The 25,505-nt window shown below is 38.8% G+C and overlaps 2 protein-coding genes across 3 annotated transcripts; one reads left to right on the top strand and one right to left on the bottom strand.

The window, feature by feature from the left end:
* Positions 1-4,439: 4,439 nt before the first annotated feature.
* On the top strand, positions 4,440-6,894 carry LOC137965096 (putative cyclin-D6-1). Its single transcript, XM_068811500.1, has 6 exons — positions 4,440-4,816; positions 4,900-4,986; positions 5,125-5,220; positions 5,306-5,507; positions 5,591-5,721; positions 5,820-6,894. The coding sequence occupies exons 1-6, from the start codon at positions 4,646-4,648 to the stop codon at positions 6,054-6,056; spliced, it is 924 nt and encodes a 307-aa protein (XP_068667601.1). The 5' UTR covers positions 4,440-4,645; the 3' UTR covers positions 6,057-6,894.
* Positions 6,895-8,109: 1,215 nt separating this feature from the next.
* On the bottom strand, positions 8,110-24,333 carry LOC137965091 (ubiquitin carboxyl-terminal hydrolase 14-like). Of its 2 annotated transcripts, none has more exons than XM_068811495.1 (20): positions 23,996-24,333; positions 23,724-23,895; positions 23,165-23,277; positions 22,753-23,089; positions 17,503-17,597; positions 16,342-16,475; positions 16,196-16,252; positions 16,015-16,092; positions 15,386-15,440; positions 15,253-15,312; positions 14,984-15,064; positions 11,967-12,165; positions 11,830-11,875; positions 11,601-11,720; positions 11,337-11,425; positions 11,150-11,239; positions 10,417-10,593; positions 10,166-10,290; positions 9,237-9,366; positions 8,110-8,644 (listed from the first exon to the last, which is right to left on the bottom strand). In XM_068811495.1, the coding sequence occupies exons 1-20, from the start codon at positions 24,089-24,091 to the stop codon at positions 8,466-8,468; spliced, it is 2,433 nt and encodes an 810-aa protein (XP_068667596.1). In that variant the 5' UTR covers positions 24,092-24,333; the 3' UTR covers positions 8,110-8,465. The 2 variants fall into 2 exon arrangements, with proteins under 2 accessions (XP_068667596.1, XP_068667597.1); XM_068811496.1 differs by having other exon boundaries at positions 15,253-15,294.
* Positions 24,334-25,505: the final 1,172 nt, after the last annotated feature.

The raw sequence follows: 25,505 nt of genomic DNA, 5'->3' as shown, positions 1-25,505 counted from the left end.
CGGCCTTTTGGACCACAACGTACTAATGGACTTAGCTCAAATAGGTTTCTCACTGTTGAACGGCCAGTGTAGTGTCTTGTCTCATTAACAAATGGGCTGTCTCTGGTACAAAGAAGGGGCCCCTAGTCACACGTTAGGAAAGCGAATAAGGTTTCCGATCTTGGATCATTGTCCTCGCACTAGCCACTAGGCCCACATGGACCTTGTTGCCTTTGGAGTTACAGTGGTCCACATGGTCCTCGGGCAGTTGATACACACATGAAGGACGTTAAACAATATCTCCTTGCCCTTTCTGGCTCTCCCTCTCATTACCCTCTCATATTGTTGAGGTTCCAGTACGAGCTCTGCTGGCAATACAGAGAGCGAAGCAGTACTTGGGCAGACTTGAATGTCTCAACTCTTCTGGACTACATTCTGTATGAACAGACCTGGACAATTTCATCAGAAGAGGCCACAGACCGATGAAGAGAAGCCACTCATTTGGTGCAGTATGAACTGCCGGGAGGCCATTCTTCATTGGAGAAATCTTGGCAACTGTTCAACCCAGCTATGAGATAACTCTGCTTCTGTCTACGGTCCCACGTCTTTATTATCACAAGAAGAAAAGTATTCCTTCATGTGATCCTTGGAGACTTCCTGTTATTTCCGTAAAGTTATAATGTCGATTGATCTTGTTCAAAAAACCTTTTCCTTGTCAGGAAGCTTCTCGGATCTCTCCCACAATGGGCCCTTGGTCTATTCATCACGAGATCATGATCAGTCATCGTCGTTCTGCCTGTTAATTTTCTACGCCTCACAAAGCTCTCTCTGGTTATCTCTTCCAGTGACACGACTCAGCGATAGCCTGGTGCTGTGATGAAAAGACATGGGACTGAGTCGAAGTGAAGACATGCCCAATAATGGTGTCATCTGCATGGGGAGTAAGGCGTGGCATTCGTACTCATGTGATCCCTTCCCTAAACGAGCAGCTTATAATGACAACAACCACGTCGTTCCAAAGCGTGCCCACACTGTTTCTCCTTAAAAAAAATACTGTACAGGCTGAAAACTGAAAAGGAGGGAATGAAATCGAAGTCTTCGTCGTCGTCGTCGTCGTCGTTCCGCCCAGAGAATATCGTTATAACCACTGGTGAGGCCTCTGCAAAGGGTCTGGTCTGTCCACCAGAAAGCTTAAAATGTAAAAAACAAAAAAAAGACTAGGGAAGGAGAACAAAGGAACCCAGACGAGGCAAAAGCAAAAGGCCTTAGTCTCCTGCCAATGAGTGGAAACGAGCTCCATTCCCATTCCCCCCCCTTTTGACACAGACACACATACATTTTTCCTTTAGGCTTTCTCTTGCACCAATGCAATGAAGAATCCGTCGTATCACCAAAGGATTGTCACCAAAAAGAAAGGAATAAATTTATGTATTATGAAAGCAAATAAAGGGGCAGAGAGAAAGAAGCCGAGGTACTCTGCTAAGCTGTTCAGCTTTATTGATGTATGGCTTGTCAAATGAGACCATCTTCCCTGATCATTTCTGTCTCCAAATCAAATTCTAATTTATCAAAGATTTTGCACAGTAATGGCAGACCGTTTGGAAGATTTGGACGCATGGGTTTAAGGGAAACAGCTCATTTTACCACTGTCACCTTAACCAGTGGGACCGTTATCTTAAAATTGACAAACGAAGGAAGGAACGAAGACAAGCAAAAGGCAATCTACACACCTGATGTATAATCAATGGAGGAGAATCATGTCTCAGCAAATCCCTTCTTCTCATTCCGGGAACGAAATAAGAGGCCAGAAGGGCCCGACAAATTCTTTTTTCCTCAGGGAGGGAGGGGACATCACAATAGGGTGTTGCAGGTGTCAGGTAATACGAAAGAGTTTCCAATGCCTGCTCCTATAAACGATTACTGGATCTGAACTTAGAAAATATAAATGGGATACAAACAAATGTAACATGAATTAATGTAACAAAATGGATCATGTCAAGTTTTGATATGATATTAGAGTTGAATAATTTCTATTCCTGAAACTTGGGAGGCTGATCGGAACTTGCTACGACAAAGAAACCTGTTCGCCGAGATGATAACTCGGATTTGATAAGCTTGAGCAGGTCACAAACGATTCTTCCAGCGATTTTTTGGAAAGAAGGTCGGATGGGAAGAGCGTGCCAAACGTGGAAGAAAAAAGCCAGGGCACAAGGGACAACTCTTTTCGCTACGAACGAGTAAATGATTGCAGTACTTTCTGCCCGTGACTTCCACTCAGTCTCCATTAGTAGATAATGAAAGGGTGGAAGATTTAGAGACGATTAAGAACGAAAGATTAAGCTGTCTATTGGAAGCTTCCGGGCTCCTGTAGTGTCTGCTCCAGTCACAACAGCCACAGTCGACTGGACATGACCGTCTGGTGATAGTTGATACCCACCATTTAATAATTACTTTTATCGCTTCTGTACGCGCGTTGTTCGTCTCTGTATGTTTGCGTCTCTCTCTCTCTCTCTCTCTCCCCGACTAGGTTGTTTGATACATACGATGCCATACGGTAAATCCAATCTCTTGTCTAATTTACCTAAAAATGGTGTCTTTTATATTCTTCCGGTTGTTTGTCATAATTCCTCGGACAATCAAGCGAGAAGAGGCCAAATGCTTGAAACTCGTAGTCAGAAGATGATTCAGCAGTATAAAAGACCAGAGATTGTGCAGAGATCCGCTACTAGATTTTATTGCAAGAATGAAGGGTCATCTAAGAAGCAAGCTTCTGGGTTTTTCCATTATTCCTGGGCTCATGTCGAACTTGTTTCAGCGCGAGGACACGAGCCTCTAGCTGGCAACTGGGGTTGGATAAGGGAAAATATTAATGCGATTCTTCGTCTTCCTCCTCCAAGTGTATTTTCAGAGGCCTTTTGGATGGATTTGAAAGGCTACCCATCAAAAGTTGGCAGTTTCTTGTATCTGCACACAGGGGCTTACAAAGCTTACCATGCTCGCTCGCAGTAAAGCGGAGGCTCATCTCTCTTCACGGGTTGGGTTATCTATCATTCTCTGTCTACCCCTACGCATTGATTTTGATGTCAATCATCTCTCCAAACCAAACACATGTGATCTAAAGGTCGTCAAAGGAACTGCTCTTTATTCGATCGCATTCGCAAGAATTGTTCTTTTCTTCTGTTCCTTTGTAACGCGCCTTTACTTCAAAAGCTCTTCTCATATGTAGCTATCTCACCAACAGTGTACCACAAGAACGATTTAACAGTAGCTTGGCGCGTCTCCTTTGGCTACATTCCATACTCCATCCCTCGTAAATTGAACGCAGAGAGTGTAATGATATAATTGAATCAGAAAGCCGAACTGAACAGTGAACACACAACCGCGCGAGTAGGGGATGGTCAGGCTGTCAAAGAATCAAAGCACCACCACCGGCGACGACCAATCGACCATGCAATAAAATACCTGCTGGAGGCGTAGATTGTAGGATGGTGATGACTGATGAGGCAGAGACAGGAGGAGGTAAAACAAGAATTAGCTGATCGCGCACGGGTAGGCATGTGATAAGGGTCCCCACTGTATCTCTGCCAATGGCGCATTCATTTCTCTCCGGAAAAATCAGAGGGGCGACAAACGGAAAGAAAGAAGCGGAGCCAAATCTCTAACCCTGCAGCAGCTCTGTATATAGCGGTGGATTCGTCGGCTCCATTCTATGTCTGTCGGCCCCATTTCCTCTCCTGGACCACTCCATCTCACAAGAGCTTTAATACTTCTTTGCTTTCTGGGAATACGAATTTATGCGGCTTTTCTTTTTAAAGGGACTATTAATGGAGGCTGGTTAAGCCTGGGCGGCGAATCTCTTTCAACGGTGAGTCAACTCACCCAACCAATAACTTTCGTAGCCACAAATGGACCAATTTGCTGGAAAACGGGTGACTCAGTAATAATGGCGGGGACGGGACCATTTCCGGTATACATATACGGTGCGTAGCTGCGGCTTTATACCTAACTGCAGCCGACGCTGACCATATCCCATTGGATGCGGAAAGTCGACAGCTTAGCCACGATACGTCTTCTCAATTTCTCCTGCTCAATATATCGTCTCATTTCGTCAGTATAGGTTGTACACCATTCATCCTGCACTTCTATTTCTAGAAAACACGGAAATAGATTCATCCTCGGAAGTCGGAACTAGGGTTATTTAATATACTGCCTCGCTCGTGTCGGGGTTATCGGATTTGTATGTTTCGACCGAGAAGACAGCTCTACGCGAAATTGGCGAGAAATCATTCTCGCGGGTCGCAGCCACGCCACAGACAGAGACACACTGTAGCTGAACCCCGACATCTCAGGGGTATTTTCGGTACTCCACTGTAAAAGCGACGACACATAAGCATTTTTATTTTCTCCGTCGTCTTTATAAAATTTCTTATACACGGTTTCGTTGGCGTAAACGGGGGAAATCAAGACCGAAAGGAGCTGATGAAAATCAAGGCTCGCTATAGATAAGACTAAAAAGAGTGCTGGGAAAGAGAGACCGAGGAGTGAAGTTCAAGTCTTCAACGCGCAGTGGGAGCCTTTTGTGGTTTGTTTTTTTTCAGTCCAATGGCGGTCTGCTTCTCTTTTGGAAACCGCTCCTGAGTTCTGGCGAGCGAGACAGGGGAGGGAGATGGAAGTGTTTGATCTGGAAAATCCGTTTCAGGAACTTCATGAGTCGGAAACTCTGGCATCGCTCTTCGAAGCGGAATCCGATCATATGCCGGCTGTAAACTGTCATAGCTTTATGAGTGGAGGTTTTGACGTCTCCTTTCGACAAAATGCGGTCTCTCTGGTTATGAAGGTTAATAGATTATAGAAACCTTAACGCGGATAACTTTTGGCTTTTGACTTTTAGGTTTTCTGAATTTAGTTCAACATTTTCAGGCGCAGTTCTCTTGCGGATTCGATCCGTTCGTGGCCTATCTTGCTATTAACTACCTTGATCGATTTGTTTCGAGCCAAGAAATTCCGGTAAAGGATTTTATAGATTTTATTTCTTCTTTTATAATATCATTCTTCTCTGTGAGATTTTTTTTTCTCAATCGTCTTTCAGAGGTCTATTCATTTCGGTTCGTTTGGCTGAAGCTCTTATTGGCCTTGGTTTTGCAGCAAGGGAAGCCATGGATCTTAAGACTTGTAGCCATATCTTGCCTTTCGCTTGCCGCCAAGATGAAGAAAATAGTCTTCTCTCTGAGTGATGTTCAGGTAAGAAAGGCGAGGAAGAAAAAAAGCTGATTTTGGCTCTTATCTCTATCTGGTTTCAAGACTAACATTTGCGTCCATTTCACAGAGCGAAGAAGGATTTATTTTCGACGGTGAAACCATTCGAAGAATGGAGCTTCTGATACTCGGTGCTCTTAAGTGGAGAATGCGTTCGATAACGCCGTTCTCGTTCGTATCTTTCTTTCTCGACTACTTCAACTTCAACGATCTTTCATTAAAGATATGTCTTAAAGCTCGTGCTACGGATATCATCCTCAAAGCTCAGAACGGTAAAGTAGAGAGAACTCAAACATTTGGTTTATTGGCATTAAAGTTTATAGAGAACTGATCTCTACTCTTCTTTTTATAACAGATGTCAAACTTCTTCGATATAAGCCGTCTATCATCGCTGCTTCTGCGCTACTCTCTGCATCTCATGAGCTATTGCCTATACAATATCCGTCCTTCAGAAAGGAGATCTCTACATGTATATTTGTAAATAATGTAAGTTGAATACGGATACGTTGTTTCCTGCTGTCTTATTTCTTCTCGTTTTCTCCCTGTTTCCGAGTGAGTGATACAAATCTCGAATCTGCACGTAGGACAAGTTGTTTGATTGCTTCGCCGAAATGCAAGAAGTGGTCATGGACGGTTACGACTCGACGTTTGACACGCTGTACAGTTCAGAGACCCCTGTATGTGTCCTCGACCACCATTGCTCGAGCTCAGAAAGCGAGAAAACCAGTACCGTGAGACTGGAACCGGAGCTCAAGAGACGAAAGAAGAGCGATTTCTGCAAACAGAAAACCTTTCGGCTTTCGCAGATTCAGCAATGCTGAGAAGGATAGAAAAAGGAGACAAGAAAGCCGAAAAATTATTTGAACGATGAGACACAAAATCGCTGCATCTTGATCTCGTACGGAGGTAAAACAAAATGGAAAGGAAAAAAAAAAGAGAAAATTAAAAAAAAAAAAAAAATCGTTCGCTTTCTGTTACTTCTCTTGCGGGAACGGACGGAAAGGACAAAACAGAGACCGAACGATTGGAATTTCTATTCTTGTTTGCTTTTGAAGTGTTAGTGTAGTTTAGTTCTTGTCAGGAATAAGAGAAGGTAATTTTGAGAAACAGGCGGAGATTTATCTTTATCTCTACAAAAAAAAATCAAAAAGAAAAACCAAAATGATCATTCGTCATGATTTATAATTAAGTTGTGTTTTAAAGACTGTCTTAAATGGGGCAGATGTGGAAAAGAATAGTTTTCGTTAGAAGACGTGACATACCTACTCAGAGATTTGAATAACTTGTTAACAGAGTTTGATTATTGAGCAACGTAAGACAAAGGTTTGGTGGTACGACCGTCAACTGACGCTGACATATCTCATCTTCAGGTCCGGTTCAGTTGAAAGTTGCAATTTGAAATGCCAGATAAAAATAAGAGTCTATTTGACTCTGAAGTCCACCTGGCCAGTGTGTCCGATGTATTAGATACTCTATCGAGGAATCTCGGCTGCACTAAAATTGCGAGAATTAATCTTCTCTTCTCCTGGTGAAAGGCCGGACTGAATTGCTAAAAAGAAGGTGAAATTTCAGTATAGCGAGAAATATTTTATACAATCAAAACGTTCGTCCATATGTCCCTTCTCCCTCGCTTCATGAGGAATGGAGTCTTATCAGTTTTTCTTTTTAGTCCGGTGACTGGATTGAAACGAATCAATTAGGAAAATACAACCCGGCCTGCGCCTCGGCCCAGTCAAGTAACTATACAGATTAATATGCTTCTCATTCTCCTCGAGGCGGAGACCCACAAGCAGACTGACATAGAAGAAACACGGACAAACCGTGCTTCCAAGTCCTTTCATTTAATGCCTTTAAGCAAGAAGTTCATGTCTCTGAATCAGAAACGCTCTTCTTAGTCCTTTTTGTCATTTCTCCATTCATTATTGATGGTGCAATTTAAGTCGGCCATATCCTCAGAAAAAAGTTCCGCTCGAGCTACATATGTCCCTAACTGACGCACCCTAGCCTCAACCCACATCTAAGTCACAGTGTGTGGTAACAACTCATGGGACCAAGCTGGGACTGCAGTGCAACCAGGGTTGCAGTTAAGCTGTCTCGGTTCTGTGGATTAATGAAGTCAAAAGCCTAGAGACCTCAGTTTGACATTTAATATAATCCATATTTTGAATCATAATTTGTCCGAATTAATTAATATAAAAAAAGTCTTAATTTTACCGATTACAAGTTTATAGATTACTCAGCCCCGTCTCCCGTAGTTATTTTGTTTCCAGGACAGTCAGACATTCTTTCAGCCTCGGAGATTGCGGCAAGGTAATGGCGCCACTGGCAGGGGCAGGTTCAGATGCCCCGTCCATCTAGTAACGATAATGCACTTTCATTGTTTTTTGGCCCTTTAACAAGTTCACGGAAACTGATGGATAATAAAGCATTGAAAACAAAAGAACTGAGTGGATAAATGCGGCTTCTGCAACGGACTCCGGTAAGAGTACTCTGTAGATAAGAACCAAAGAAGCGGTTCTGCTTTACTGTGTTTACTCTTTTATATTTTTGCAGGAAAAGATGCAGGTCGTCCCAGGGTGGTCACGTGCATTCGGAGGGGGGGGGAGATTGTGGACCAATGGACCGACAAGCCGTGCAGGTGTGCAGCTGTTGAGACGTCTGGCGTCTGTCTGGTTGATTGCAAGCTAACACCGCTCCACCCTGCGTATTTATGGCTGCACGCGATCGAGAATGGTGGATGGAGAACTCCCGAGACTCAACGCAATGGCTTCAGAACAACCACTTGTTTAAGTAAATCTTCATTGCCAGGCACATCGAGCAAATAGGCGGAAGTGGGGTGAAGAACTCTGAAGAAACTGAAGGAAACAAAAGCCAAAAAAAAAAAAATCAGATGTTTAATCCAAAGAGACGTTAGTACCAGTTGCAGTTTCGGCCGGCCTTTACATTTCTGAACCCCTTCTATATTGATTCAAAAAAAAAAAAAAATGACGGTGTAACTTCCATCATGAATTTAATCTCCATCCTCGTTGATCTAATCTAAACCTCACTAGCCACTCCAACCAGATTTGAACTAAGTAGAAGATACTGTTTAATTGCAGTTGAGGGTACATCAACTGTTGATCTTCATTCCGCATCAACTTGAGCGCCCCATTGAGCCCTGTCAACACCTCAAGTTCCGGCTGGAGCCATTTGCCAACATCTTGGATTTGCCCCAGGATCCAGCACGATGATCAGCTGCTAAGTCTTTCAAAGAAGTACAGATAACCCATGTCCTTTGGAGGGTCGATGGACGCCCCAACTTTGTTGTCATTGAATATAACCCATCTGCCATCTTTGTACACGTGAGCTACGTAATGACCGCAAAGGGTAGAGGTACCAATGTGGCTCACTATGGCCATAAGTTTGTACTCTGCAAATTTAGTAACAGAAAAAATAAACTACTGTTTCTTATCTACGTCATAAAGCAAAGGAAAGCAGATGAACACCTTAATGAATCTGAATTTTACTTATATTTATCACCTCATGAAAAGAAAATAAAATAAAATGGCAAAGAGAAACGGAGACTGGAGAAAAATAAAAAAACGAAAAATCACCAAACTTGAGTTCAAAGCAGTCTGAGCATAGAATTATTATCAACCCCAAAATAGGTGAAACAAGGCTTTGATAGTAGTGATGAATGAGAAATACACGTCTTACAACACACAAGTTCTAGTCAAGAGCTAGCAAGATGGTATTTAACAGAAACATACCGAAGGATGACCCATATTTTTACCCGTGGAATAAAAGGCATAAATAAGCTGAATCAATGGATAAGATGTCGTTCACAGGAAACAGAACAGAATGAAGATTGCAATGCTGGATAACCTTGAGGTGCATCCTATCTTACTAGCTGTTGTCCTAATCAAAGGCCTAATAAACACTCAATACCAGTTAACAAGTACGGAACAAAAATATAAAGGAATGTAAGCAGAATAGGAGAAAAAAGGATCCAAGGAACTTACTTCCTTCACCATCAGGTAGCCCTGACTCAGCAGTTCTAGACTCATTGCTTGACGAAGCATTTGCATCTGCTGTGTTAGCAGTATCAGGATTACTAAATATCCAGTCTGTAGCTTTCTCAATATTCCCACCCTACAAGGATTTAAACTTAGCTATCAGAAAACGATAACAAAAGGTCAAATACATTATTTCATATCCCATGATAGGCCTGCTAAACAATAACCCACAGACTGAAACAATCAAATGGAAGTAAAAGATAACTTGGCTTTTAGTTCCATAACCATCCCCAAACAAGCTTTACAATAATTGTCCAGTGGATAAGATAAAAATTCATATTACTAACAAAAATTAGTTCAGTTAGAGGTAGGCATGGGTCGGGTTAGTGTTGAGTTTTTGAAAACCTGAACCTGACCCCAAAACCAGTCCAGGAAAAAAACCAGAACAATCCCCATCCCTGCTTAGCCCATGGCCTGATCTCCCATTTATTTAATATTATATATTTTTTTAAAATAACCTAATATAAAAATTATTATATTATATCTGTAAAGAATAATAAAAAATCTTCCAAAAAATTAAAGTTCTCTCTTTTCACTTTTCAATACATATACTTATAAATTAGTTCAGTTAGGGGTAGGCATGGGTAAGGGTCGAGTCAAGTTTGGGTCAGGATTGGTAAAACTCGTCCTTGCCCAAAACCCTACCCAGGTTTTTTTCCCCAATCCTATCTCCACAAAGTGGGGTGAGGAAGAAACCGAAACAGGGTTTTTCAGGTCAGGTTTCCTGTTTAACCCAACCCTATGCTTACCCAAGTTCAACACTAACTTCAAATATTTCTTCCTCAACATATTTTTCTATTTTCACTTCCCCTCTCATCTAAGGTTGTTGACAAGCTAGACATCTTTTAATATATGAGGAAATAAAACAGACTTACCGAAGCCTTCAAAGCTCTTCTAGCAACTTCTTCTGGAAACCCAAATGATATCAGCATACTGACACTTCCTTCATCAAGAGCAGGTTCAGCATTCCACATGTCTTGAGAAATAGGATCATTTATATCTGATGGAAGTTACATAAGCAAATTCAGTCATCCAATCATAATATGTTCTGGTATAGGAAAAAGAAAATACCATTTCAAGTTACAAGCCATCTAAGACCTATCACTTTTTTCTAATGATAAACAACCTGGGTCATCCATGTGAGATAGCAACCAATTCATAGCTTCCTCAACTCCAACATTTGAGGTACTAATTGCTGCTTTTTGACAGTGAAGATAACTAAATCCCATACTTGCAAGCTGAGCTACAATTTCCTCATTAGCAAAAGGGCCATTAGCTTCAACCATCTTCTCACCACCAGCAACTGTATCATAGAAAATAATAAAATTAAGTTGGCAATTTCTAGATGAATTATGAACGCACATACATGAGATGTTGATGCAACAAATGAATGACAAAGTAGCAGATTGAGTACATGAAAATCTTCCCCAACTTACTGTGCATATATCTCAATGAGTGGTCCAATATGTTGAAAGTTGTAAAAAATTACAAAGTTACATATTGAAGCAAGTAATCAGATTGTCCAGATTTGCTGTTAATTTTTGAGACTCACAACTTGACCTCTCATGGTTCCAATAACCCAATGAAGATGAGACACTTAAAGTGTCCTAGATATGAGATATATGAACAAATGAACGGTCGTAAGGAAACTGCACAACGTTTCTTTTGGCTACAGAAATAGTACAACATTTTGAAGTGCTTATCCACAATGCACGGGTTTTATTATTTTGTTCAACTTTGACTTATCATGGTTGGGTGTTGGCCTAAAATATAGCTACATCTGAAGTGACAAAAGAGTGTACATTAAGTTCATAATCGACTAAAAAAAGTCAATTCCCACTAGTGCTTTACTCAAGTACCTGCTTCTGGCAGTAGTTCTTCCCCAGGTTGGATGCCCTTACAGCGCATGTGACTAATATCAATGATATCTGGAACGTCTACATAGACATCTGTAATAAGACCAAAAAAAAATTATATTCAGACTTTTCTGCCAAGAATGGAACAGAAGAAAACTCATAGTAATTTTAAAAAAAAACTATAGCCTACCAAGCTTTTTGGGGACCCAGCCTACATCCATAACAAATTTGCGCATATGCATCACTAAATAATCTGGAAATGTGGTCAAACCAGTGGTTCTGCATAGCAGAAAATGATATTCAAACCTCTGCTTATAGTAGTAAGGAGAATTTCTTCAATCAACAAGATCCAACTTTTCGAAAAAGTGACAAGAAAACATCTTTACAAAGGTTTATAATTGATAAAACAAGAACACACGCAAGATATTGTAAGGACACGACTTGGCAAACTTACTTGGTTGCTGTGGTCTTCGAATTCAAGGCAGTGCTGTAGAAGTCTTGCACCTCTTCAGGGGCTGTAAAACAAGCTAAGCAAGCTTCCAAGGGTACTCTAGGACGGACTGCTTCACTATTTCTGCAAGATTTGGCTCCGATTAGCACAGCAACAGCTTTCTTCATCCTTTGTCTTAATCAAATCAGTTAGTTTGAAATATGTCAAGCATCAAGTTCAGAGTGCCATTTACATTTTCTTTTGTTCGGCTTTCAACTTGTTAAAGGCTTCCATTTCTTCTGAAAACACCAACATCATAATACCCATTAGGAAGAACCATCTGAAGAACTTCAACAATGGCTTAATAAAACAAAAAGAAGAGCCTCACACCCTTATTGGTTGCTGCATGCAATGGAATATTTAGAGAAAGAATGCAATCCGTTCTTTTGTTGTAAGCCACTTTTCCAGAAGGACACAAAAGTCGTTCTTCAATGATAAACTTGAAACTCCTAGTGGGGTCCTGTTCAGGCTTCCCAGTATGGACTTGCTCAACTTGATCAAGGAGATGTAGGAAAAACTCCAGCGCATCCTACATAGGCAATGTAGCTTCATCACTATCTTCTCTTTCCTCAAGGAAGAAAGGAAAGATCAATTTTTACTGAGCATAGATATAGAATTTTTCCTATCTTGCTTTGCTGAAAGAAAATAGAAACGTATACACTTTCTAAATGAAAACAGAGGACATGCACGTTGGATATTTCCTAATTTCTATGTTGGATATTTCCTAATTTCTATGTCAATGTTCACTTATTTTTCCTTTTTTTCTTGTGAAGACAGTGAAAAATGAGTTTCAATGAACAAAGAGAAGTTCATGAAGGCTATAAGAGTCCTGAAGATGAGGGATCTACAAGCAAAAGAAACTAAGGGAAGCAATTCCCAACAATAAGATGTTATAGAGAGACTTTGAATTAGACAATGGATCCACTAGTCCGTTGACATGGGTAGGATGTGAGTCCAAATAATAACGTGTGCCTTGGCTGCATTGGATTTTTTGCCAGAAAGTATGAGCTCCTCTCTTTTATTAGGTGTTTAAGTGAAAGACTACATAAAGGACAAAATTGCCCTTAGTTACAAAAACTAACATAATTCCTAGAATACACCTCTCTTTTGAATGAAATTTGAAACATAAGAATATGAAAACATTAACAGATATAAGCTAAGATAAAACATAATATGATAAATGACCAAAATACCCCTGAACTAGTATCTTAACAGATCTCATCATAGAACTGGAGGAACCGCCAAGTAGCATTTATGTGTCCCACAAACCAGCTGATAGCGGCTATTAAATCGTCTTCAATATGAAGATGCTTATACAAAGCATCCCTGTAGAGCTGAAGGTCATGGAGAAGAGAAATGAATCCCAACTTCAGTGAAGTTGCCTGAACCAGGGTACAAAGTACGATGATGGACACTACCATCAACATCCCTAATGACTGTGCCACCCCAACTAGCCCAGGGGTTACTCTCAAGCAACCATCAATTTTGAGCTTGAGCCAGCCTGGCTGAGGAGTCAATGAATGAAACAAGATAATGTAGGTCACCAAGTTATCATCCCTCCATTTCTCCCAAATAATAGATCTTAAGAGGAGAATCAACTCAAAGGAGCTTGCTGCCCATAAAAGCATGGCATGAATGGTATGCTCAATAAAGCCAGAAATTGAGTGAGAAACCCCACAAAAGCTTTGTCATATTCCTTGGACCTACTCACCACAGCACCACTGCCGAAAATGCTTCCAAAAACCTTTCCAGATTTACAGAGAGTTATGGAAAAAAATCACTCTGATAAGTCAACAAAGGAAGCAGGGAAGCAGCACTGGAGGTTAAACCTCCACAAGAAGCCACTCCAAATCTGAGAGGAGAAGTAAACGGTGTGGCTAGTTACATGGTTTACATATTGCCAATGGCAATGGAGCAGTAAGGCCTCAAAGCTAATTGACAATGAGAATCTTACCATAACCGGCACACAGACAAAGTAACTTTGTGCAGGAAAAGAATACTCCAGCATGCTGCTAAAAAAGGTCAATGCCAGTCAATAAACCATATTGGAAAAACAACGTATAGCTAGGAGTTATTTGTCCATGAAAACCAATCTGTCAGCCCAATGTCTGCCGATATACAGTCATCAAGCTAGGGCAATAGGTGACTTGCTTCCACAGCTTCTGCATTGCAAAGGCTTCTTTCTAGAGAGAGGAGGCATGAACTGAAATTTGAGAGAACCTAGCAAAAGAGAAGATGGAAGAGAAAACTGCAGTCAAAGAGGTCTCTCCCACCCAAACATCCGGCTAGAAGTTTGTGAGATGCTACTTCTAACATAAATCTTGGTATCTTCCAGCAAGAATTTGCAACTAGACTTCCCCAGGCTGGAAGCACTGAAGGGGACTATGTCAGAGAAAGGCACATACCCTCATTGTAGCCATATTTAGCCATGATAAGCTTCCTTCAAAGACTGCCTCAACAACAAATTTTTAGAGCCTTTAGCTCAGAGAGCCTGGTTCATTTGCAAACCACAAGGAATAGCATGGGGCTCCACTGAAGTTAAGGTTGAAGAAGATTTTGTGCAGTTATTACTGGGCAGCAATTAGAACAACCCTTCCTGGATGCATTGAAATGTTTGTCATGAAATTTGTGATTTCTCTTATAATGTTGTTATCTAATGATCTCATGTTAATAGATCTCCTAATAGTTTAGTTGACCATCTAGTTAACAGGGGGGCTGACCACTAATCTCTCATTGTTATGTCAGGTATGACATGTCAATGTCAACCATGTTATTTGTAAATGGAGCTGACAAACAATAACTTTATGAGAGAATTGAAGGCCTCAGCACAGACAAATTTACTACTGTAGACAAGGATGCAGGCATTTTCCGTTTAAGTGAAAATGACCCTGAACCCCAAGGCCTGTTTGATTTGACAGAAAGTGAAAGAAATAAAAGAATAGAATTCAAACTTCCTCATTTTTTTTTAAATGAGCTGAAGAATAGAGTTTAAGCTTTTGAAAACCTCATTATTTACTTAAACTCCCTTACTTTCTTTTCTTTATCTATTTTCTCACCAACCAAACAGAGAATAAAGAACACACTGAAATACCAATTAGGGCTTTCTTGAAAGAGTATATAAAATATTCTTTAACTCTCGTTTCAGACGCTAGGAAGTGGGAACTTCTGATTCATTGGCCGATGATAAAAGGCTTTGCTAGCATCAAACTCTACTAGACAGATATTACATCCTCTCTTCAGTGACACAAAATGGACTAAATAGAATAGTGATATGCCGGTGCTCAAGAAAGAAAAAAAAAAACTAGACATTCAAAACTATGAAAGACCACATTAAGAAAGAATTCTACCTGCTGCCTCGTTGTGGAGAATTCAGGATGACTAACAGCAATAACTGCCTTGAACATACGAGGTGGTATTCCTTCTTGTTTCTGAAAAAGAAAAAAAAAGTGTTTCATTTGCATGAAGGACACTCAAACTCTCAAAGCCTCTTGTTTCTGTTTTCTTTCCCTCGGTGATTTTTTTATAAAACAGATTAAAAAAAAAAACACAGCATCTATGCAGGCCGCAAATGAAATCCCTTGAATCAGGAAAACAGGTTCACTGAGAGAGAACTTACAGCACTTGAAGTTGTTAGTGTAGAGTTCTCACTCTCTTCTTTCTGGCTCAAAGAGAAAAACTATCATATTCTTCAGTGAACGAAAACTAACATTAAAATAAAGGTTAACAAGCAACGGCTTTTTCAGAAGTACCTGGTCAGCCAAAACTGAGTATTTACCAGAGAGCAAACCATGCCCCAATTTAGTTCTGTTTGAAGCCAAAGAAAAAGTGATATAAAACTAAATCAAGTTGCATCATCTGTCTAATTACTTACTGGCTTTGTTCTAGACCAACAACTGAATGCATCAGGTCTTAGAAAACAGTACTGCTGCCCACCCTAAAACAAGTGGACTAAGAAGTACTAGTAGATCTAATAAAGAGAAAGGCCAAACCACTAAATGTCCTCATCAAAGCTTAGGACAAAAAAAGCCACATGGCAAGCAACAACAGCACTAATTTCATCCAGCAAGATTAAAACTCAATTTAAATGCCAAAAAAAAACAAATAATGCACTTGACTGCTAGAAGGAGCGGACAAAAAAACTTCGAAGGGGGAAAAGACAATTGTTTACAGTTCAAGCAACAAACAAGAGCAGGCAAGTACAGAACAAAACAAATAGAAACAGCCAAGAAGCTTGTAATTCCAGCAATTAGTCTACGACAACGAGAACAAGGATTCGTGCAGCCAATTCCAACATACTGGGGAGAAGGCTCCAATAATGATCCAGATGACAATGACCTCTTAACAGACTACAAACAAAATAAAACAAAAGATTGCTTACAATTGTGTATTCAAGTCAACAGTTGGGTCTGCAGGAGCTGTCTCAAAAGCGACTTTCAAGCTCTGGTTGTCATAATAGCTGAGACAACTCACAATACATATGTATATTAAAACATGAAATACATGGAAGAAAATGGCAGAATTAAAATTTACCAAAAACAACAAAGTATAGCATCACAAACCGTGAACGAAAAGAATGCGTTGAGAAAATTACTTGCATTGTTGATGCCAAATAACAACTGAAGGAGCACAGAGATAACTCAGGACAAATATATTTTCAACAAAAAACTAAAGAAAATAATGGTTTTCCTCGTGGACTCAAATTTACCTGTTCCCAAGATTGACTAGCCCTGTGTAGCCTGGTCCAAACAGTGGTTCAACTTCCTGTCCACTTTCTTGTATGCGATTCCAATCAAAGTTGGTATTCTGATCCAGCTCCCTCTCAGCAGTAGTCAATTCAGTCTGAAATAAGAAATCTAATCAATTTCCTAGTGTTTCTGAAACAGTTTGAGATTACCAATTGGAAGAATAATAAGAAATACAAATCATTAGGAATTAGGCATTGCGGTCATTCAGGTGAAACACAAAAGTACGCATCTTCCATGAGCTTGCCACATATGGTAGTCATTGATATGCTGACATTAGCACTCTTCACACAAAAGGACAACAATAAATGGCAAACAAGTAACAGGTAATACAGTGAATATTGCACAGATAAAAATGTTTAAGCAAAAATATTTATGACACATGCTGAACCAATGTTGTTAAATGCAGAGCAGCCACTGAAACAGTTACTGTAGCTGGTTCTGGTTCAATGGAGTCTGGCTTCTTGTAGACCGTCTTCTTTTCTTGCTTTTCTTATTTTCATTCACATCCCAACAGACACTGTTAAACCATTAATGCACATAGAATAAAACAATCAGAAAATTGTTTTACATAATTTGATTGTATAAAGTTTTTTGGATATACTTACTATCCAAACAAATCTAAGCATACAAAGGTTAACAATCTTAACAATCGACGTTTTCAAAAAAAAAAAAAAAACAAAGGTTAACAATCTTAATTTAATTTGAATGAAATAAATAGAGTCCTAGGTTTTCACTTTTATAATTTTCTTTTTTTAGCGACTTCATAATTTTATTCTCTTTGAGAAGTTCTACTTTTATACTTCAAAATTAGTGAATTTTCAGTTCAAAGTAGATAAAATTTTGGTTAATCAACTCGGTTTGACTGGACAAGTATTTACTGAAAATATATCAACATATAAAAACATATGTGAAGGTTAACTATACAGTGACCAGTGGGAGACAATGAGTAATACTTTAGTAAACTATAGGTCATATGATGTGCTGTCCCATATCAAAATTGGCAAAAGAAGCAGCTACCAAGTTAGCATTTGCATTGACAAGCTGAATGATTAACATTAGAAAGAAAGACTTCAGAATCGATACACCATAATAAAAAGCTATTCCCCAAGGAAACGGCTAACCTTCTGCAATGATGAAAAATCTATGCCAAAAAATGCCAAGTGTTGTGCTAATAAAGGATCCTCAACACTTTCATCTTCTGGGTAAGAGAAAACATCTGAGCAGCCACAACAGATTTGATTATTAGTTCTCGATTAACTTTTTATTTCAGAAAGGTTCCATGAATTCAAGAACAACAAACACTAAATTGTTTTGCCTGTCAAAGCTTCAAATTCTACCCAACTCAAAGAAGAAAAAATACACACAGAAAATTAATTCAATCTGACGGAAAACCAGGCAGTAAACACGTTAGAACTCACGTAAGGGTATTTTTATCATTTCATCCTTCTGGTATTCACCTCAGGTAGCAGCAGTAAGTTAGGAATCATGTTAGAAAGTTCAAGTTTGATCAGATTTGAGTTGTATTGAGTGAGTTATAAGGTTTTAAGTTGTGCAGAATATTGTTTTGCTCAAAATCACTTAAAGTTGTTTTAAATAGAAGAGGGAGTTGATTTGTTTTACCCTAACGAGTGTTTGACCCAACACATTCTTCCCTCTTTCTCTTCTCTTTTTCTCCTAAAAAAATCATATTTTTACATGGTATCAGACCAGTGAGATCAAATTACAAGAGCTCTTCATGTATTTTCTTTCCCTTTTTCTAAGTTTACACATCTTCCAGGAAAGGGGAGTTTCAGAATTTCCTCTGGTTGAAGCTAAAGGTCAAATTTTTTTAATTTTTTTTTTCTTTTGTGTGTAACCTTGGTGTTGATGGTTTGTATTGCCAAGTGAGTGGTTTTATGTGAAATTTATGCCTCTAGAGGGTTTAAAAAGTTTGGAATTTCCCAACCTTGCCAGTACAGATCACCAAATTTGTGTCGTTTGCCTGTGTCATCATCCAAGCTGCCTGCATCATCCTATTTTGTGATATTTTGTTGAGGTTGTGGTCTCAATTATCTCTTCTAAACTGTGAATTGAAGTTCTTTATTGTGCTAATTATTGTAGTGTTAGACCCACATAACCTGTGCAGGCTTTACATTCAGATTTCTGGAAATTTTTACGTCTGATTACTCTAGTTTAGTATGGCTGACTTCGGAGAGGTGTTCGCACAAGCTAGAGAGACTAGTGTGTCTGATGGAAAGGATCTACTGCAATCACCACTTAAAAGTTAAATGGCCAGAATTTTATGTTGGTCTAAATCAGTTTGGTTATATCTTAAAGCTAAGCAAAAGACCAAGTTTTTGCGAGGCGATTCTCTTGTTCCAATAACTGATGAGTGGGAAACTGACGAGAGTTAGGTAGTGAATTAGCCACTTATTAATATGGAATTTAAGCTCAGAAGTCATGACATGAAATATGAAACAGCTAAGGATGCCTCTTAATAATATGGAATTTAAGCTTAGAAGTCAAGTCATGAACTATGAAACACTGAGGAGATTTGGAACTCTCTTGAGTTATTATGCATAGGAGAGTAATTTGTAACAAATCTATGAATTGTATGCAAAATTATTTAGTCTGAAAAGAGGTGATATATCAGTTTATTGACTATTATCGTGAGCTGCAAAATGCACTGATAGTAACCCTAAATTCCTAAAAAAAAATAAAAAATAAAAAATCAAGGAACAAGGAAGAAGAAGCAAGAAAAAAGGTGGCACACACGTTGACCCATGCACATGCATGGGGGCGTAGGAGCTCAAGGAGAAAAGAGGAAAAATGGTACTCAAAGGCAAAAGTGGAAATAATGTTAGAAATCCAGGGTAAAAATGGGAGTCCTACCTTTCTTCTTTTGATGGATTCCTAGAATTCTACTTTCCTTTGTTAAAGAGTCTCTATAAAATAAGATTGTAATTGATTTAGAAGTTTCCTAGATTCTCTCCTTTAATTTTGTAATCTTCCTTGATTGATGTAATTAGGGAGCATAATTGATTGAGAAGTTTCCCTAAACATGTAATGAAAAAGTTATAAATAGGGGTCTTGGTTAAGAGAAAAATCAATTAAGCCTATTCCTAAAGTCTCTCTCTCTCTCTCTAAACCCTAAGACCTTGAAGAGGATCTTATCATGTACTCCAAGAAAACATTTATATCTGCTTCGAGAAAGACTGATTTCTTTTCTTCCCTAAAATCCCCCCTTCCCTTTTGGCCTTTCCTTTCCTTCCTGTGCCAAATCACTACCACCATTGCCGCCAATTGCCACAAAAACGTAAAAGCTCTTGATTTTCCTTCTGCAATGTTCAAATCCCAATTCTTATCACCGATTCTAACCCTCATTTTAATTTTTTTAGAACCCTAACCAGATTTTTTCCCCTCATTCATTGCTCCTACCACCACAATTTTGGACTTAAACCAGCTGGTAAACCACCTTATTTATTTGATCTTCACCGATGAATCCGCTTAATGAGAGGTTAGTAAGCTATCCATTTGATTTTTTTTCTCTTCACTTGTAAATGTTCGCCTTTTTTTTTGTGATAACTTGTTTTTCATGTTTCTTTAAAAAAACTAATATATGGTGTATATTCGGATTATTTTAATTTTGATTTTGTCATGGTAATTGGTAGTTTGTAATTTTTCGCATTTTTAAAGATTTTTTATAATTTTTATTGGTTTATAGATTTTTTAATGGATTATAGAATGCAATTTGAACAATTTATTCGTATTTTTATGCATATAAATTTAATTTGAACAGGTTATTTGTTATTCTATCCAGGTATATATGGTGTATCAATTGGTGTATATTAAGATTTTTTTTTATGTTGTCATTCTAATCTTTTTTTTTTATAATTTTTACATGTTTATAATTTTTTTAATGGATTACGGAATGCAATTATTTGAACAATATGTTTATATTTGATAACATATAAATTTAATTTGAACAGGTTATTTGCTATTCTGGGTATATATGGTTACATGATGAATATGTTGTTTTAATTTTTAACTCCACCATAGTAAATTTTATTTTTTGGAATTTAAAAAAAAATTATAGGCTAATCATTTTTAATGGCCCATTAGTTTTGGGCCAGGGATGGAGGGCAGAGACAGGGTTGAAGAACAGAGGAACAAGGCAGGGACAAGGTTGGTTTCCCAATCTTGTTCGGATTTTTTTATGTGTTTGAATTTCGGGTTCAAGGTTCGGATTTGGGTTTTGGGAAACCCAACCCCAACCTGACCCATGCCCACCCCTAGTCCTTAAAAGTGTCCTTACATGTACTCGCCATCCTATTTCTAAGTTTGTGTCCTTTGAACTACTATCTGGCTCTAAGAAATTTGCATTATCATTATCTTTTGTGTACTATTCCTTTTTCAGTACTAGAAACTTTCTTTGTCTCATTAGTGGAAACAAGCTATGTATGTAGAAATGGATAACCTTCTTGACTGTGGGACATGTACATTATGTGACCCACCTCCTGGAGTTGCCGTTGTGGGATGTCGTTGGGTATATCCAGTGAAGTATAAGGTCGATGGGCTAATTGAACAATATAAGGTCTTTCTTGTAGCTAGAGGATATACTCAAACTTACACGGTTGATGTATTCGAAACCTTCTCTCTTACAACCAGATTATCTTCAGTTAGATTTCTTATTTCAATAGCAGTAACCAAGGGCTGACTTTTATATCAACAAGATATAAAAAAAATGCATTCTTAAATTGAAACTTGGATGAGGAGGTATATATGGAGTAACCCCCGAGATATTTTGCTTAGAGGGAGTCAAGAAAGGTATGCAAGTTACAAAAGGCAATTTATGGTCTTAAGTAGAGTCCCAAGAACGTGGTTTGACAAGTTTAGGAAGGTGGTTATGTCGTTGGGTTTTTCTAGAAGCCACTACGATCATTCATTGTTTGTTTTGAAGAGACCTACAAGAGTTATGTTGTTGATTATATATGTGGATGATATATTGTTAGAAGTGATGAGCTAGGGATTGCAAAAGTGAAAGAACATCTTACCAAACACTTTCAAACCAAAGACTTGGGGTCCCTTAAATACTTTCCAGGGATTTATGTAGCCAGAAGTAAAGCAAGAATTGTGTTGTCCCAACAAAAGTATGTTACAGATGTGCTACAAGAATACGAAATTACTTGGTGCAAAACTTGCAGAGATGCCTATGGAGTTGAGTTATAATCTTCATGAAAACAATAGTGTTGAACTTAAGAATAAGACCATCTACATAAGGCAGGTAGGTAAACTTATTTATTCTACTATTCACGTCCCGATAACTCATTTGTTGTAAGCACAACCAGTCAATCTATGGAATGTTCTCGTAAGGTGCATTTAGAAGCAATTCAGAGTATATTACGATAACTTAAAGGGGCCACGAGGAAAAAGTTTATCATAGCCACATGGTCTTGTGAAGATTGAGGCATAATCAAATGCAGATTATGCATGATTAAAATTGGATAGAAAATCTACTATAGACTACAATGTATTTATTAGTGGAAATTTAATCAATTGAAAGAGCAAAAAATAGAATGTAATGGCTGGTCTAGTGCAAATGTTGAATATCGAGAAATGACCCATACAGTCAGTAAGTTGATGTGGGGGTGTTACAAAAGTTTAAATTTTCCAAACAAAGAGGTCATGACCATGCATTGTGACAACCAAGTTGTCATCTTCATTGTCAACAATCATGTATTCCATGAACAAACGAAGCATGTAAAAGTTGATTGTCACTTCATCCTTGACACAAGATGAGTGGAGCAATGGTTACTCCATATGTTCGATTTGCTGATCAGATTAGTAATATATTCACCAATGGGCCAAATAGAATTCACGAATTTTTTAACAAGTTGGAGCTCCTTGATATATACGCTCCAGCTTGAGAGGAAGTGTTAGATTTAATATAAGGATATTTTTGTCATTTTACCCTGCTGGTATTCACCTCTAGAAGCAGCAGAAAGTCACGAATCATGTTAGAAACATAAGATTCAAGTTTGAGAAGATTTTGAGTTGTATTGAGTGAGTTGTGAGGTTTTAATTTATGAGGGTATTTATTGTAACCTTGCTCAAAATCACTTAAAGTTGTTATGAATAGAAGAGGGTGTCAATTTTTTTACCCTAATGAGTGCTTGACTCAACGCACTCTTCCCTCTTTCTCCTCTCTATTCTCCTTCTTCTCCTCTTTTTCTCCTAAACATTCATATTTTTACAAAAACAGAAACAGCTCAAAACAAAAAATTGATGTTCATCATATTAAAACAAGTAGATATAAATACCTTACAAAAGATGAATTGAAAATTTTGATTAAATTATCATGAGTAATTTAGAACTCCAAAAGAAGAAATTACCTGCTGCTGACAGATCAGCGGTTATGGTTCCAAGCTTCACTGCAAGAGGGTACTTAGTTTCTTTGTAGTGCTCTACAGCATGATTGTTTCCACCGCTTCCATCCCAGTTTTTCCTCCCACACAGGATCAAGCCGTCAGTCAGATTAAGCCAAAGATTGTCAACCTTCTCACATTTTGCACATTTCCAGCCAGATGGGGAAACAACTACTCCATTGTCAATTTGTTGCAGCTTTCTGGCATATGCACTAACATGCTTCTTATCAGCCACCCATGATGCAACTAGCTCCTTCCGTTCTGCTCCCTCAGCCATTAAAATAGCATCAACAGCCAATCTGACCTGTTACATTGGACATGGACATAAAATTATACATTTCAAAACAGAACAAGGTTTACAAGATTCCAGGTTAAGTACCTTCTCCGGTAAGTCAACGGATGGAAATGGAAGATACACATAATCAGGCAATACTACAATACTATGTGTTTCTTCATAGTCCTGCTCGTGGTAGTCAAATCCCCCTTCTACACCTGCAACATTATTACATAAGAAGAAAGGCTCCGACAATAACAACACTGCACTAGGTAAAGTAGCAAGGCAGTTTATAAACAACTCGCTAAGGTTTAAATTTTTTAACTGAGATTTGAAGTAGACCTCATTAAAATACTAATTACCTGTTAATGAAGAGTTGAAAAACATTTCATAAAAAAAAATCAACTTCAATAGCCATTAAAGTATTAACAGCTCAATAAATCATATAAGAAAATCATACAGTCCTCAAAAAAATCAACTGGAAATAGCTGGAAATTTGGCAAAAGGAAACTAAAATTCGCACGCTTTTCCAACTAAAATTAAAAAATCAACGTTATTGCTCACCACGTAATCAACAAATAACAAAACAGGATAAACTAAAATTCTAACATTTTGACCCAATATACAAAATTTTAAAAACAAAAAATAAATAAATAACAAATACCTATAGCTAAAAGAGCTGGTTTCTTGAGCGGGCGATCTTCTGGATTTGGCTTTTTTATCTGCTTTATGTTTAAATAAACAGGATTACCAGTCTTTCGATAGTTCCACTCCACATATTCTCTCCCAAATGCAAGAAACGAGCTCATGTCAACGAACAAGCCACCTTCGGATCTCTGAAGTTCACCAACAGCTCGTCATTCAACAAAACCGCATACACACCATCTTTTGTTCTTTTTGCACAAACAAAGCAAACCTAAAAGCAAATTGGATTACCGGAGTATCAAACGAAATGCAACATTCTTGTTTATAAATCCGATTGGTTGGCTCTGGGATGCGAACTCGAGACAAATTTGATCGAAGCAACTCCATGGAGATTGTTGCGCTCTGTAAACCTAAGGAGAGTCGACAAGGAAACGCAGGAATACGAATAGGTATCTAGTCTTAGCTGCTTCTCCAAGTTTTCGTTTTCCTTTTTGCGCCAAAAGGAGTAAACTGTAACGTGGTCGACTCGATAGTCTACAGTGGAGGAGACTGGGACTTGGGAGGCTTGTTTCCGACTCTCGTTGCGTCTCGAACCAGTCGCTTTCTCAGTCCGTCTTTCTTATACTGGTAACGCCATCTATGCCGTGACATTTGTAGTCGCAGCGCTTTCTTCCGTAGATTTTTTTTTTTTTATTTGTGTTAATAGACAATCGTAAAAATGTCATAAAAATAATTTTTTAAATATTTACGTTATTTTTTGAAATATATAATTTTTTTCTTGATTCTTCTTAATTTTTATTATCTTTAAAAATATTAATTTTAAAGATGGTTATTAATTAAGATTAACAAGTTTAAGCCCCAAACTGTAATTTAAGCTTTGTTCGAGCGGCGGCAGACGAACAGACCGCCATTTGCCGGCTTCCCTCGCTTTCTCCGACCTTGACTCTCCTTTCTCGCTAAATGTGTCGCACAAGGTGACGACCCTTTCTACGGAATAGATGAACGAAAGAAGGACTACCAGATATTTTCTCTGTTTCCGACCGGCGGACGCCGTCGAAAGGGAGAGGAGATTCGTCGGGGAAAACAGTTACGACGATCGAGGGAGTAAATCTGCTCGGTTTGGTTCGTTACGGGAGGGAGATTTGAAATGTCCGGGAAAGAGCTTTTCCGTGGACGAGGACAGATTGATGAAATCAGCTCCGAAAGACGAGGAGGATGCTGTTTTTACGCGTGTGTCGGGATACGGTACTGGTGGAGATTCGGTTACCCAAGCGTCAGGGGAGGTACCGACTGTGGAATCGGGTCGACGGAAGAGGAGCCGTAAGGCTTTTGCTCGGGTCGTTAATGCGCTTGCTTTCGGAACTGTAGCCGTGAGGAGCTCCTCTTATCTATTCTATGTTCTGGATTGCTTACCTTTATCAACTTCCCTTCTCTGAGAATTCGAAATCAAAACTAATTCACAGCGCTTTTTGTTCTCTTTACTTGCTTTTGATCAGAGCTTACAAGATTGATTTTCTCTGTTCATTACAGACTAAGAGTCGAAATGAGAAATCTTCACAAAAGAGGAATCAACCCTCGAGTTTTCCAAGCAGAACATGCCGAGAACACAAGAACCGATCCGACAGTTTTTCTACCGGAAGAGCTCCTTCTGTATCATGCCCAGTGAAGTCCGACGAGCAGTTTCCACTGCCAAAACACGATACCCAGATGGTCAACTCATCCGCTTCGTCCTCCCCTTCTTCAATGTTCTCATCTGCTTCAATAGCCGATTCCTTGGACTCTCTTGGCGAAAAAGGAAGCA

This window comes from Aristolochia californica, unplaced genomic scaffold (genome assembly GCF_029961685.1).
Source record: "Aristolochia californica isolate CCGP_79_NKW_82.1479 unplaced genomic scaffold, dmAriCali1.0.hap1 SCAF_5, whole genome shotgun sequence".
Taxonomy (NCBI): Eukaryota; Viridiplantae; Streptophyta; class Magnoliopsida; order Piperales; family Aristolochiaceae; genus Aristolochia; species Aristolochia californica.
Note: the sequence above shows the minus strand (reverse complement) of the source record. Positions and strands in the feature narration are given on the sequence as shown.

Coding starts and splice junctions, on each gene's coding strand:
- LOC137965091 (XM_068811495.1), bottom strand. CDS start 24,091: ATGGAGTTGCTTCGATCAAATTTGTCTCGAGTTCGCATCCCAGAGCCA. Junction 23,278..23,723: donor ACCAGCTCTTTTAGCTATAG/GTATTTGTTATT, acceptor ATAATGTTGCAG/GTGTAGAAGGGGGATTTGAC. Junction 15,313..15,385: donor ACTCAGTTTTGGCTGACCAG/GTACTTCTGAAA, acceptor AGAATATGATAG/TTTTTCTCTTTGAGCCAGAA.
- LOC137965096 (XM_068811500.1), top strand. CDS start 4,646: ATGGAAGTGTTTGATCTGGAAAATCCGTTTCAGGAACTTCATGAGTCG. Junction 5,221..5,305: donor TCTCTCTGAGTGATGTTCAG/GTAAGAAAGGCG, acceptor TCCATTTCACAG/AGCGAAGAAGGATTTATTTT. Junction 5,722..5,819: donor CATGTATATTTGTAAATAAT/GTAAGTTGAATA, acceptor ATCTGCACGTAG/GACAAGTTGTTTGATTGCTT.